The 12073-nt window shown below is 37.6% G+C and overlaps 1 protein-coding gene across 3 annotated transcripts in view; it reads left to right on the top strand.

The window, feature by feature from the left end:
- SLC35B3 (solute carrier family 35 member B3) overlaps positions 1 to 10484 on the top strand; it is a 38445-nt gene extending 27961 nt beyond the window's left edge. For 2 of the 3 annotated variants that reach the window (XM_032765254.2, XM_032765253.2), the window contains 4 exons: positions 3100 to 3192; positions 3599 to 3710; positions 8795 to 8864; positions 9462 to 10484. In XM_032765254.2, the coding sequence (XP_032621145.1) occupies positions 3100 to 3192; positions 3599 to 3710; positions 8795 to 8864; positions 9462 to 9612 (426 nt within the window). In that variant the 3' untranslated portion in view covers positions 9613 to 10484. Of the gene's footprint in view, positions 1 to 3099; positions 3193 to 3598; positions 3711 to 3867; positions 4023 to 8794; positions 8867 to 9461 lie in introns of those variants that run through there. The other variant, XR_012655318.1, reaches the window with a different exon arrangement.
- Positions 10485 to 12073: the final 1589 nt, after the last annotated feature.

Below are 12073 nucleotides of genomic sequence, written 5' to 3'. Positions count from 1 at the left end.
CTGGAAATTTCCACTACATTCATCTGACGAAGTGGGTATTCACCCACGAAAGCTCATGATCCAAAACGTCTGTTAGTCTATAAGGTGCCACAGGATTCTCTGCTGCTTTGACAAATGTTATTCAGTCCCAAAAGATACAAACTGGGATGCACAAAGCTTAGAATAAAAGAACCAGGAGATGCGGCTGAAAAGTTTAAAATGATTGGAGAACTCCTCTGAACTTTGGTAAAACTTACATTATATACAGATATCAATAGAAGCACATCCATTAAAACTTTACCTCATCAGAGTTTAGTAGTCTATCCTCAGTACAGAACAGAGGCACTGTGACTAACCCCATTAGAAATTACTTTAGAAAATAATCAGAGCTTGAAAATTAAATGCCTTTATAATAATGAGCAGTATGGGATTTCGAAATTCATATGAAGCCCAGAAGCTCTTCATCGCTTTTTAAAGCAGTAATCAGCTCTTTTTAAAATCCTGTCCTCCTAAGTGCCAACAAGATTTGAGGAACGAATAATCTTTACCAATGTTTTGTATTGAGAATCAAATAATTTTACCATTTTATACACTTACTGTCTTATTGCTACATAGGAAGACCATAGCAGAAAGGGGGAAACAAAATCACCAGGGTTATGAATAAGTTCTAGCAAGTGAAAGAATCTGCAGCTAATCAAAACAGCAAATGTCTAGTACTAGTGAAGTTAAAGTGTGAAGTGACTTCGATGCCCGTGAGCTCAAAAAAAGAGGTGATGTTTGTTGGCAATAAATGCACATTAATAGCCAACCCATTAATCTGTAAGTCAAATTGAAAATGTTAATTAAATATGGTTCTGAGAACTCTTGTAGGCTTTCTTCCCTTAGTGGAATTAATAAAATTTTCATAGTAGACAACAAGACCAGAGTAAATGGACACTTTTTTTTTTTTTTTTTTTTTTTTTTGGAGTTAACCTCATAAAAAAAATATATATTGCTGTAGCTGCATTTTCTTCAAACTGATTATTAAAATTGTGACTTTGACATTGTAATTAGTATACTTATCGGTTTCCTGCAATAACATATTGCCATACATATTTTATAAAGCAAAACCTTTTTTCTTCAATTACATTTGTTTTTTCAAATTGTATTCAGTGAAGATAACGATGCCTATAGTTAAGATTCCCTAATACTTTGTCATAGTAGCAGTGGTCTAATTACTAGAGCACACTCCCCTACAAAATCTGGAATAGAACCTATTATTCCATAGTCTCCACATTGTTTTGCTGTCTGACAAATAGCTGTGAAACCCACTGGCAAAATATATGTCTATAGATGCTTGTAGTGGTAGGTCCACATACAAAATAACAGCCTTCATTAGCTACAGTGGTAGAGGATTGTGCGATGTCTTACTGTGGGGAAGGGGTCAATATGGTTGTACATGCTGATGAAATTTGTTTTTCTAATGTTTTAAGTTTTTAAAGAATTTAGGATGAGGCATCCAAAGAAGATGTTAAAAGAACATTAAGGTTGCAAAGTCAAGTACTCAAAAATTAGGAAACCTCTTAGCACATATATAGTTTTTTCCACAGGACATCAGCCTTGTTCTATGCACACACTGGACGATGCTTTGGGAATTGTTTGAGATTGTGTAATGTATGAATTGGTTGTCTGTAGGACATTTGCCTCATTCATTGAGGAAGCTGGAAAGTGTTTCGTGAGTGAAGCAGGGGATTATTGTGGGAAGAGAAAGGATTGTCTCATGGTCAAGGCAGATTAAGGCTGCCCTGGAGAACTGGATTCTGTCCCTGCATCTGTCACCTGGTGGGCAGGGGCATGATAGGACAGGGAAGGAGCCGGCTTCAGGTTGAGAATATGAATGCTGACAGTTCCTACCTGCTCCTTAGTGCCTATCCTGGGCACCACAGCCCCTCCAGTTCCTGCTGTTGCCTCTGCCCTCCCACACATACAGGAGTGTATTGAAATATTTCCATTGTGGAGATAGTAACCCTCCCACTGCCAGTTCCACCACATAGTTCCTATAGGATGCTGGGCAAGTTGCTTAAACCAAACTATTCACAAGTGGCCACTAATTGTGTGTCACATGTTTTCTTGATGCCCAGCAGGAGACATGTAGGGCCAGATCTGAAGGAGTATTTGAGCTCTCACAACTGCATTAGAAGTAGGAGCTGTGTTATAAATGCATAAAGCATTAAGTACTCTGAAAAAATCAGGATTTTGGTGTCTGAAATCCATCTCCCAAAATTAGTGGACACTTCTGATAATTTTGGTCTTTAGTCTCTCTCTCTCTCTCATTTCCTGATCTGGACATTGGGGGGCAGAGAGGGGAAATACCATCTCATGTCACAGGGGTGTTGTGAAGATAACTCATTAATGTCAGTAAATAACCGAGATATTATGAGATTATAGTAGAAAAGCCCATGAGTAAATTAATTCTGTATTCAGTGCAGTGTTCAGATGATGTGCAGTGAGTACAAAGTGCTACACCCCAAATGACGAAGATAAAAAGAAATGTTAGTGATCACTGTCTGTCCTTGTCACTGAATGAGGCATGGGTTCTGTGGAAAAAATAGTATGTGGTCATGTAAATTAAAGACTGTCATGATGAACATGCTCAAGTGGACTGAATTAAGGTTGCACAGGCAACCTTAATCCTGGCATTTCCAAATGTATGAATGCTTGGCTTTGCTAACAATGTAGTTTTGTTTATGTAATTTATAAGTGTATTTACTTGGAGTTATGTAAATTAAAAATAGTTAAACTGCATGTATTTATAATTGTTCAAAGTTTTACTTAAGCAACAAAATCCTGAATTCGAAGTATTCGCTTTCTCTTTTAGGTCTGGCCTGAGGATATTAGTAACTGACTTTCTGCATATGAGAGATTTTATTTTGTGTGGGGTAGTGGTAAAATGGAAAATCGTGATCCTGTTACCCACTCTCACTTTTCATATATTTACTTAAATACTAATGTTTGAGGATGTTATGTGCTGCATTTAGAATTAATTGAGTATATTAACACAGCCACATATTGGAAAGCATTTAATTTCCTACTTTAATTGTTTAGTAGGACTAGCTAATATTTTTATTTTAACTATTCCAGGTTCTGTATTCCTATTCAATAGGTTTTGTGTACATTTTATTGGGATTGACATGCACTAGCGGATTAAGTCCTGCAGTAACATTTTGTTCAAAGGTAAACACTGATTAATCTCATTTTAAAATAAAAATGTTTAAATAGTTTTTTATGTACTGAGGACTCCTCACTATAAAGATTATTGTTAATATAGTGTGACAAGTCTTACTGTTCTCTTAACATAACTTTCTGATCTAGAGTACAGGTAAACTTGTCCAACTTGCAAATTAATCCTTTTTTTAGTCTTTGATCAATAAAGTAGCTGAATTTTAAAAAGTGCCATAACTGAGTTCATAATCTTATTTTTCCATTATTTAATGAAAATTAAATAAGAACCTTTGCATGAATGCATTGTTGAACAGCTTATTATTGCTCACGCAGTTGATTAAAGTCTATCGTTTTATCTCATTTTGCAACACCTCAGGGTTTGTTTTGCATTGTCCTAACAGGTTTTTTGTTGTTGCAGCATCCAGTTCAGACTTATGGTTATGCATTCTTTTTTTCCCTGACTGGATATTTTGGAATATCTTTTGTTCTAGCATTGATTAAAATCTTCGGTGCCCTTCTAGCTGTAACAGGTATGAACAAATTACATATTTAGTATATTGATATAAAAACAATCTACTCCTATTTCCCATTTAGGACAAAGCTTGTGAGAATTGTTCTTGCTCTCTCTTGCTTCTACTCTGTGAGCTGATTTACCTGAGTTCATGTAGCATGACTTCTCTGTTGCAGTATATTTGGAAACCAAGGTTCTTTCTAACCCAGTGCCTTCACCTAGAAGGGCTTTGTGCACAAATATATGAACACCAGGACCCTGCTAGATACATAAACAATACACTTGACAGATCTGTGGAATCAGAAATACACACCAAAATATAAACAAAAAGGTAAGGCTTATTTGGGACAGGGAGGAAAAAAAGTGTTAAAATAAAATGGGGCACAGATGTGCAAAAGGCAGTATCATGCTTTCCAGACATAAAATCGCAGCCTCTGAGAAATTCCAGGAAGCCTTTCTACATATATTCTCAATAGATTTATGTAGTGCACTCTGTTTAAGGCCTTGAACCTGCAGACATTTATAATTAGATGCTGTTAAGGCAATAGTAGATGTACATTGCAGGTTTAGTGGGGAAAAAAAAAATCAAGGAGAGCAAATTGTATTTTCAACCCCTGAAATCTTGCTTGGTCATCTGACTAGGATAACAAGATATGTTGAATTGTACATGTCAGGACTTAGATCAAAGATACAGGGCATCTTATCCTATCTAACTTTTATTATATTAGCTTTGATTTGTAGCTTTTTTTTATAAATACAAAATAAGTGCTGGTCCTGTGCTCTGGGCACCCTTGACAGCCATTAAAAATACCATCTATAAATATAATTCCAACAGTCCGTCTCCTTCATTCATAAGTTTAAACAACAAGCAGTCAGGTAGAAGCAAAAGTCAGAACAATACTCTTCCCTTCCCACAACACCAACTCAACTTTCAACCTTCACCAGTTCCATCTTACTACATCCACCACAAAAGCCTGTGTAAACAGTTGGGCTTTGTAGCATGCCCTGCTGGTCAACAGATAAAAGCTATTTTAAACCAAGGGAGTGTGTGAATTCCAAAGCTGAATACCTTGCCACCAGTTCACTCTCTTCCAAACCAAGGAAGTTGCTATTTGATTTCTTAATAGCAGATGGAAATCTTACTGTATATTTAAAATGCAACCTGTGTTGGGAGGTATCAGACAACACATTCTATCAAAGATGCAAATAAACTCTTTGTCTAGTCTTGCAGATGCTTTGCCCAACCTTGCAGTGTTACTCCCATCTTGTTCCAGATAGAAAATGGAACATATATAAGGACTACCAGATGCTTAGTATGGCACATGCCTGCACCCGGTACATCAGAAGACATAGTTATACTGTGCTGTGTCATCAGTATTCTGAAAGTACTTTAAGTAATTACTAATGCTTCTAAGGGTAACATATATGCAAAGAACAGGAGAGGTGACAAGATGGAATCCTGTGGGACTCAAGAAGGGAGTGTTCCAAGGAAAGAAGATATCCAATACCATTCTCTGGGAATGCTCCACAAGAAAGGAAAAAAAGTCACCCGAGGGCCCCCTTGTCCTGCTGGGGTACAAAGGCACAACATCTTATGATCTGTAGCATCAACAGTATTAATCAGTAGTATTGAAAGTATCATCTGTAGATGGCATGGACACTTCCACTCATTGGCAAGAAAAGCTATACTAGCACCACCCATGCAGTCTGTATCCATACGCAGGTCAGTACCCAGATTGACAAGTATCAAGGGGATCTGTGGCAATGAGACATCCATGACCTAGATAGAAATTTCAGTCTCTCAACCGCTGATTTCATCCCAAGTAATATAATCAAGAATATGGCCAGCTACATATGTTCAGTAGTCAACCATCTGGGATAGTTGTGTGGTGAGCATGAAAATCTTGAGCCAGCTCAGATGATTTGCCATCTACATAAATATTGAAGTTACTAAACCCTTAGTGCCACAGCAGCAAGGAACCTTACCTGCTTATGCATTAACTTTGCAGGGGAACAGTGTGTGTTGTGCACACTAAAAATAGTTCAGTCTTAACTCAGTCTTGGAACCAACATAGGGAATGTGTTAGTGAATTTTTTTCCTCCCCTTGCTCAGAGAAGAGGAACTGCAGTTTAAGGTAATGAAAAATGATCAATGCTAAACAGATCCTATATGAAATACTGGACACCAGTACTTTTTCCAACAGGGAAATATTAATTTAGTCCAGTGATTTTCAACCTGTGGTCCACAGAGTATGTTTAAGATTTCCAAAGGGGTCCTCAGCTGCATTTGGAATATTTTTAGGGGTCTGCAAATGAAAAAAAGATTGAGAACCACTGATTTAGTCTATTAATGTTTTGTCTCTGTAACATACTTAATGGAGGATGATTCCACTGTCAGGAGTAGAATATTTACTTATCAATAATTTGTTTAAGCTTTACATTGTTTCTAAAATCAAATGTATTACCAGAATGGCAAGTATGACAAACCATGATTTAAGGATTATCTGTACTAATTTACTGTGGTTTACATCTGTGTTCATTCAGCCATCATCATGGAGCTGGTCATAATATTTTAGCACATAGTGTTACTTTAATGTAATAAAACTAGCTACAGCAAAATTACATCTCTAAGTGAACATTATTAATCTGTACAATTGTGACCTTGCAAGTCAGCAATCATAGAAGCTGCTTGCATGTCAAGGTTGTGTCTGGTTTTGAATGGGAAGAGGAGAAAGGACCTTATTAAAGTGTCTCGAAATGACTATCAAGTTGTCTCCAACTCAAGAAGTCAGGCAAGAGTCAGGGTTCTCTCTTTCTATGTCCCTATTTCCAAAATCCTTTTTAAATTAATGCTCCTTGTCCTAGTTGACTATGACACAGACATGCCCAGAGCTGTTTAAAACAAGGGAATTCGTAGACTTCGAGAGGGTAGAGTTTCATTTGGATATATTTCACAAGACTAAATTGTGTCCCTGATCCTCCTGTAGTTTATATAGCTGTAATAGCTGTGTGTCAAAAACAGTTACGTCAGGCTCATTTCTTCCTTAGGTTACCCTTTTTATAAATACAAACATCAGTCATAAGGGAGTGGGGGTGGAAGGGGAAGCAGGAGAATGTGAGGGAACTTAATAAATACATAATTGGAGACATACCTATCTCCTGGAACTGGAAGGGACCTTGAAAGGTCATTGAGTCCAGCCCCCTGTCTTCACTAGTAGGACCAAGTACTGATTTTTGCCCCAGATCCTTAAGTGGCCTCCTCAAGGAGTGAACTCGTAACTCTGGGTTTAGCAGGTGAATGCTCAAACCACTGAGCTATTCCTCCCCCTTTCCCCAAAAGCTGGTTTCTGTAATGTAATGTTCTTCATTTAGCGTAGTGGAAGGGAGAATATGGACAGTTTTGATCTAAAATATTGTCTAATTTATTATAAAGCATTTTAATCAAGTTTGCCACCGTCGTAGTTTGAGTTTTGCTTTTTTAACCAATTCACTATATGCATTGATTTCAAATGAGCACAGATGAGAAGAGTTGTTTCATGCCTTGAAACAGTTTTTAAAAAGTATATTTTACTATGTTAAAGAATGCTGTGGAATAGTAAAACCTTCCCAGGAATTCCTGTGCCTGACCTTGACAGTTTTAGTACTCTAGCCCTTTCTACTTGCCTGTAGCAATGGGGAAATGTTTACCATGCCTTGGAAGAGCATCACATTCATTACTGCCCCCTGATTGCCCCCATATTGAGCAGGAGGGGAAAAAATAATTTAATGAAAATTGTATTTATATTAGCAGAATGAGAAATTATCAGACTTAATTGGAAAAAAGAGAGAGCACTTAATTTAGAAGGAAATGGTTACATAAATATTTTAATAAATAACTGATTTGGTGAAAGAACAGAAACAATAGTAGTGAGAAAAACTTGTGTAATTTAACCATTTTTAAATTAATCTAAATTCTTTTCTAATTAAAACTCAATTTTCTTTTTTATTCCCTTCATTTTTCACTTAATTGAAAATGATTTTATTTGATATGCATAAACTTCTTAAAATGTAAAGATAATTACTAAAAAAAAGTTGAGATCAGGTAAAGATAAAGCAAAGGTACAAGAGAATACTTCTGCCCATGTTAATCCTAGTTTTAAGAGAACACTTGTGGAAAAATTTAAGACCATGTATGAGTGTTATTGTTGAGTAGTTTCATATTTGACTACTATATAAACAGTTATGCAGTCAGAACATGACCATGTAGACCACATAATTCATATGATATTTCAGTGCAGTTTATGAAAGTTGTGGTTTAATTTTGGCATAATCCAGCAGGTTATAACTTTACCTAAATCTGTTAATTGGATTATGTCCACATGAACTACAATTCAGATTTTCTTATAACGACAAGATCGCAGGTAGGCAGAGATTAGTGAAGTAGTACGTGTGGCCTTCTGAAATCCATTGTCACGTTCAGTGTCCTGACCAGAGTTATTTCTCTGTACTGAGGCCTGCTGTTATGTAAATAAGACTTCAAATATCTTCAAAAAAAGTTAAGATGCAAATACCTATGCCCTTCAAAATAAAACCAGAAGCAAGGATCTATGTCGGTAGAGTCTGTCCAAAATAATGTAAGATTGTAATAGTAAGTGTTACAGTATATCTAAATCTTATTAACATGTTTAAACTCCTTATTTTGTTTTAAAAATGTACATAATCTAGTTCACAATTTCTACTGGCAACGGTTTCAAACATGGTTTATCACATTCCCATGATACCCATGATCTGGTGAGAATAAAGTGAGCATTCGGATAAATGAATCTGGTTACTTTGGGAATGTCTGTACTAAGAATATCTTTACTGGCTTTGCTGCATCGATGCAAACCTCACTGTGTATGTGGTGCACCAGTTTCAAACCAGAGAAGCCACACACCCCAGCGCAAACCCTATTTGACACTGGTCAAGTCATCTACCAGTTTGCACCGGTGAAGCTTACCACTACAAATATCCCTGCTATAGATAGGCCCTTAATTACCTAGTTTATTAATACCTCCTAATAACAGCTTTAGTTGGATTATAACTAGATGCAAATTAGAGTTAACCATTGTTTTTCTTCTGCAGTAACAACAGGAAGAAAAGCAATGACCATTGTGCTTTCTTTTTTGTTCTTTGCAAAGCCATTCACATTCCAGTAAGTATCTAATTGTCCTTTTATGGCTTGTGTATTTCATAAAATCAGGTTCTTGATCACTGAAATTGAACAACATTACCAGTTAATCGTCAAAAAATATTTGAGTAAGATTTTCTACTACAAATGTTTGAAAGTTGTTGTAAATATTGACTGGTTTGTTGATTGTTATGCCAGAGAGAATAATTTCATTTTTTTCTCAAAAACAGAGGACAGATCCATTGTACGTATTGGGGGTGTCATAAAATATAGCTCCTGTAAACATGGGAATGTACTGCGGATTGAGAGTATTTTATTCATATAGCTAAGAACCATTACAATTAATTATAGCTTAGTATATGTGGACAGGTTATGTCAAATAAATGTCCTTCTCCAGTCTACTTACCTAAGAAGAAGGAGAGAGGATAATAAAAATTAAGAGCTAAGCTAATACCTTGGCTGGGTCCTACCACTTGCTTCTCTCTCACTGGAGACCATTTTTTAGATTGTCAATTTTTTGAGGCAGAGACTTTATTTTTTTGTAGAATGTGAGGCACATTATTGGCACATTACAGATAAACTGTTAATACTATGATTATTTTCCTCTTTTCCCCCCTTCAGGTACGTGTGGTCAGGTTTATTAGTTGTCCTGGGTATATTTCTGAATGTTTACAGTAAGAATATGGATAAAATCAAGCTGCCTTCGCTACGAGGTCTTTGGAAAAAAACTGTGGAAGAAAGAAAGACAAGGACGTTGTCACAAACTGTGTAGACAGTGGTTTTATGCCATGTTTTGAATCTGACTTATTTTATTGGAACAGTCTTCAACTGGTTCACTTTCCACAGGGAACGTTATTAAAACCAAAGGAGCTGAAGGCATATTGTCTGCTTGCAGATGATTTGACATGAACAGTTTTATGTGAGCCTTCTCTTCAGAGCACTTGAATTCGTCATAGGTGTTATATACCATTGTCAGAAGGCATTATCAAGCCAATGAAGGAAAGGAACTCCTGGCAGACTGCTGAAAAACTATGCTCCAAATGGGGAACAGTAGAATATTAATTTGGGCATTTTTATCATATCAGATGTGGCTGATTTGAAATGAGTGGTTGTTTGTTTTTAATGTTGGGTTGGGATTATTTAAAAGTAATATTGTATTAACACTTAATGGAAGCTAATCAGTTACTGATTGACCAAATTGAAATTTTAAAGTTGGAAGAGAGAGAATAAGGTATGTCATGATTTTTCATTTTAAATAAAAATTCATTTTAAGTTCTTGATGAGAATCTCAACATTGTACATTTGTTAATATAATTGGCATTTCTGTTGAAATCAAAATCTGATTAATGTTTTAAATTTGAGACTGAAAGAATCATGTTTTTTTTCCATTTTTCCCCTGTCATCCAGCTTTTAAAAATTATTCAAAAGTGCACATAGACATTGCTGTTAAACCCAATGTGGGGGGAAAAAAGTACCAAGATCTGTGTCTGCTTGCAATGCTATCTCACCATCAGAGGAGTTGTTTGCTGCTTACTATACTGGTGTAAAACAGTGAGTGTAAGTTCTCTAACAGCACACAGGTTAATATATTAAACATTATTTCTCTTTACTGTCCTCAAATTAAAGCTTCAACTCCAAACGTGAGTGGATGACGATGAGATTTTTCTTCCAGTGGACAGAGTGCACACACGGGGTCTTATTGATCAGGAGCTGTGGGTAAATGAGAGGCACAGGGATGGATTCAAGGGGCACGCTACAAACTTAACTAACAACACCCCTACCCATTGCTATCTGCCCATCCCCTCTCTCATAGCAGGTGTTTAATTGGATCCCACCATAAAACCAATAATTCATCTCACTTCTGAATCCTCTCACCCCTCTTCCTCCCTGCCACACCCACCCTCTCCCAGCAAAGACTTCAGGTCTCTCTTTTCCTTACAGCAAAAGGTTCTTACTAGTCATACGTTGCAATAAGCTAAAAAGTCCTATTACCTTCTAACATTAAAATTCCTATTCTTGTTCCTTTTATGCTGGACTGTGCCTCCACAAAGCTATATGAGGCAAAAAAAACCTCTGGACCCCACCAGTTCAGCCCAATAGGAAAAATTCCTTCCTGATTTCCAAAATAGGTGATATGTTAGGCCAAGGGTCTCAAACACACAGCCCGGAGTTATTTCCTGCGGCCTGCCATAGGTGCCAACTCCACCGGTGGCCAAGTTCCCCTTTCCTCCCCCCCGCTCCCAAGCACACCACATCCCCCACTCCTCCACCTACCTCCCAGCGCTTCCTGCCACCAAACAGCTGGCACTTAGGACTTTCCGGGAGGAGCGGGGACGTGTGGCATACTTGGCAGGAGGCAGAGAAGAGGCAGGGGCAGGGATTTGGGGAAGGAGTTGGAATAGGGGTGGGAAGAGGCAGGGCCAATGAACGAGATGAGCAGTGTGAGGTATGAAGTTCAGCCTGTATGATTCTTTGCTGTGAGTAGTTGGGAAGATTGTTAAAAGTGCCAACATGTTTTGTATGAATAGTTACTTTAAAAAGTTCCTGCCATTACAGCTATGTTGATAGACTGTTAGTGTAGATCATCATCAGTGTTACTGACCACGTAAGGAATAGTTATAGGTGTTTATATTTTATTAAAACCCCTCTTCACATTATAGTTTTTTAAAGTCAATACATTGACATTTAATAGCAGAGTACATTACTCTTCATTTTTTACTATACTTTTGTATCGTTATATGAAAAGGTTTCAGGGATGTGGCCCTCAGGCCAATGAACTAGTCTTCATGTGGCCCTTGTGGTGATTTGAGTTTGAGACTCCTGTGTTAGACACACAGCATTTTGGAAACACATCTCAATATATACTTCAAGTAGAGGGAGTCACAGCAATGGCCCCTGGATGTCTGGGGAGGCTTTAAATTAATATCTAATGTCCCATCAGCTCCCCTAACCCTCCCCTGTCTTCCCCAAATGGCCAATGCATGGCAGAGAAGTCCCTTTCCTGAGGCACTCCCCTACATGCACTTTGAAGGCACAAGGAGGGGCTAAGCTCCAGCATTTGAGGGCATTAGCTGTCCCCTCCCTCTCCCAGGAGCTGGCCATCCCATTGCTGTGGTCCTGTCATTTCCTTCTCCCTGCCCCCCTGACTCCAAGACACGGAGGGGTGTTTTCAAGCTATGTCTCCATTTTTTGCATGCACGTTCACTTGCCCGAACTTACACCCACAAAAATTG

This window comes from Chelonoidis abingdonii, chromosome 2 (genome assembly GCF_003597395.2).
Source record: "Chelonoidis abingdonii isolate Lonesome George chromosome 2, CheloAbing_2.0, whole genome shotgun sequence".
Taxonomy (NCBI): Eukaryota; Metazoa; Chordata; order Testudines; family Testudinidae; genus Chelonoidis; species Chelonoidis abingdonii.
Note: the sequence above shows the minus strand (reverse complement) of the source record. Positions and strands in the feature narration are given on the sequence as shown.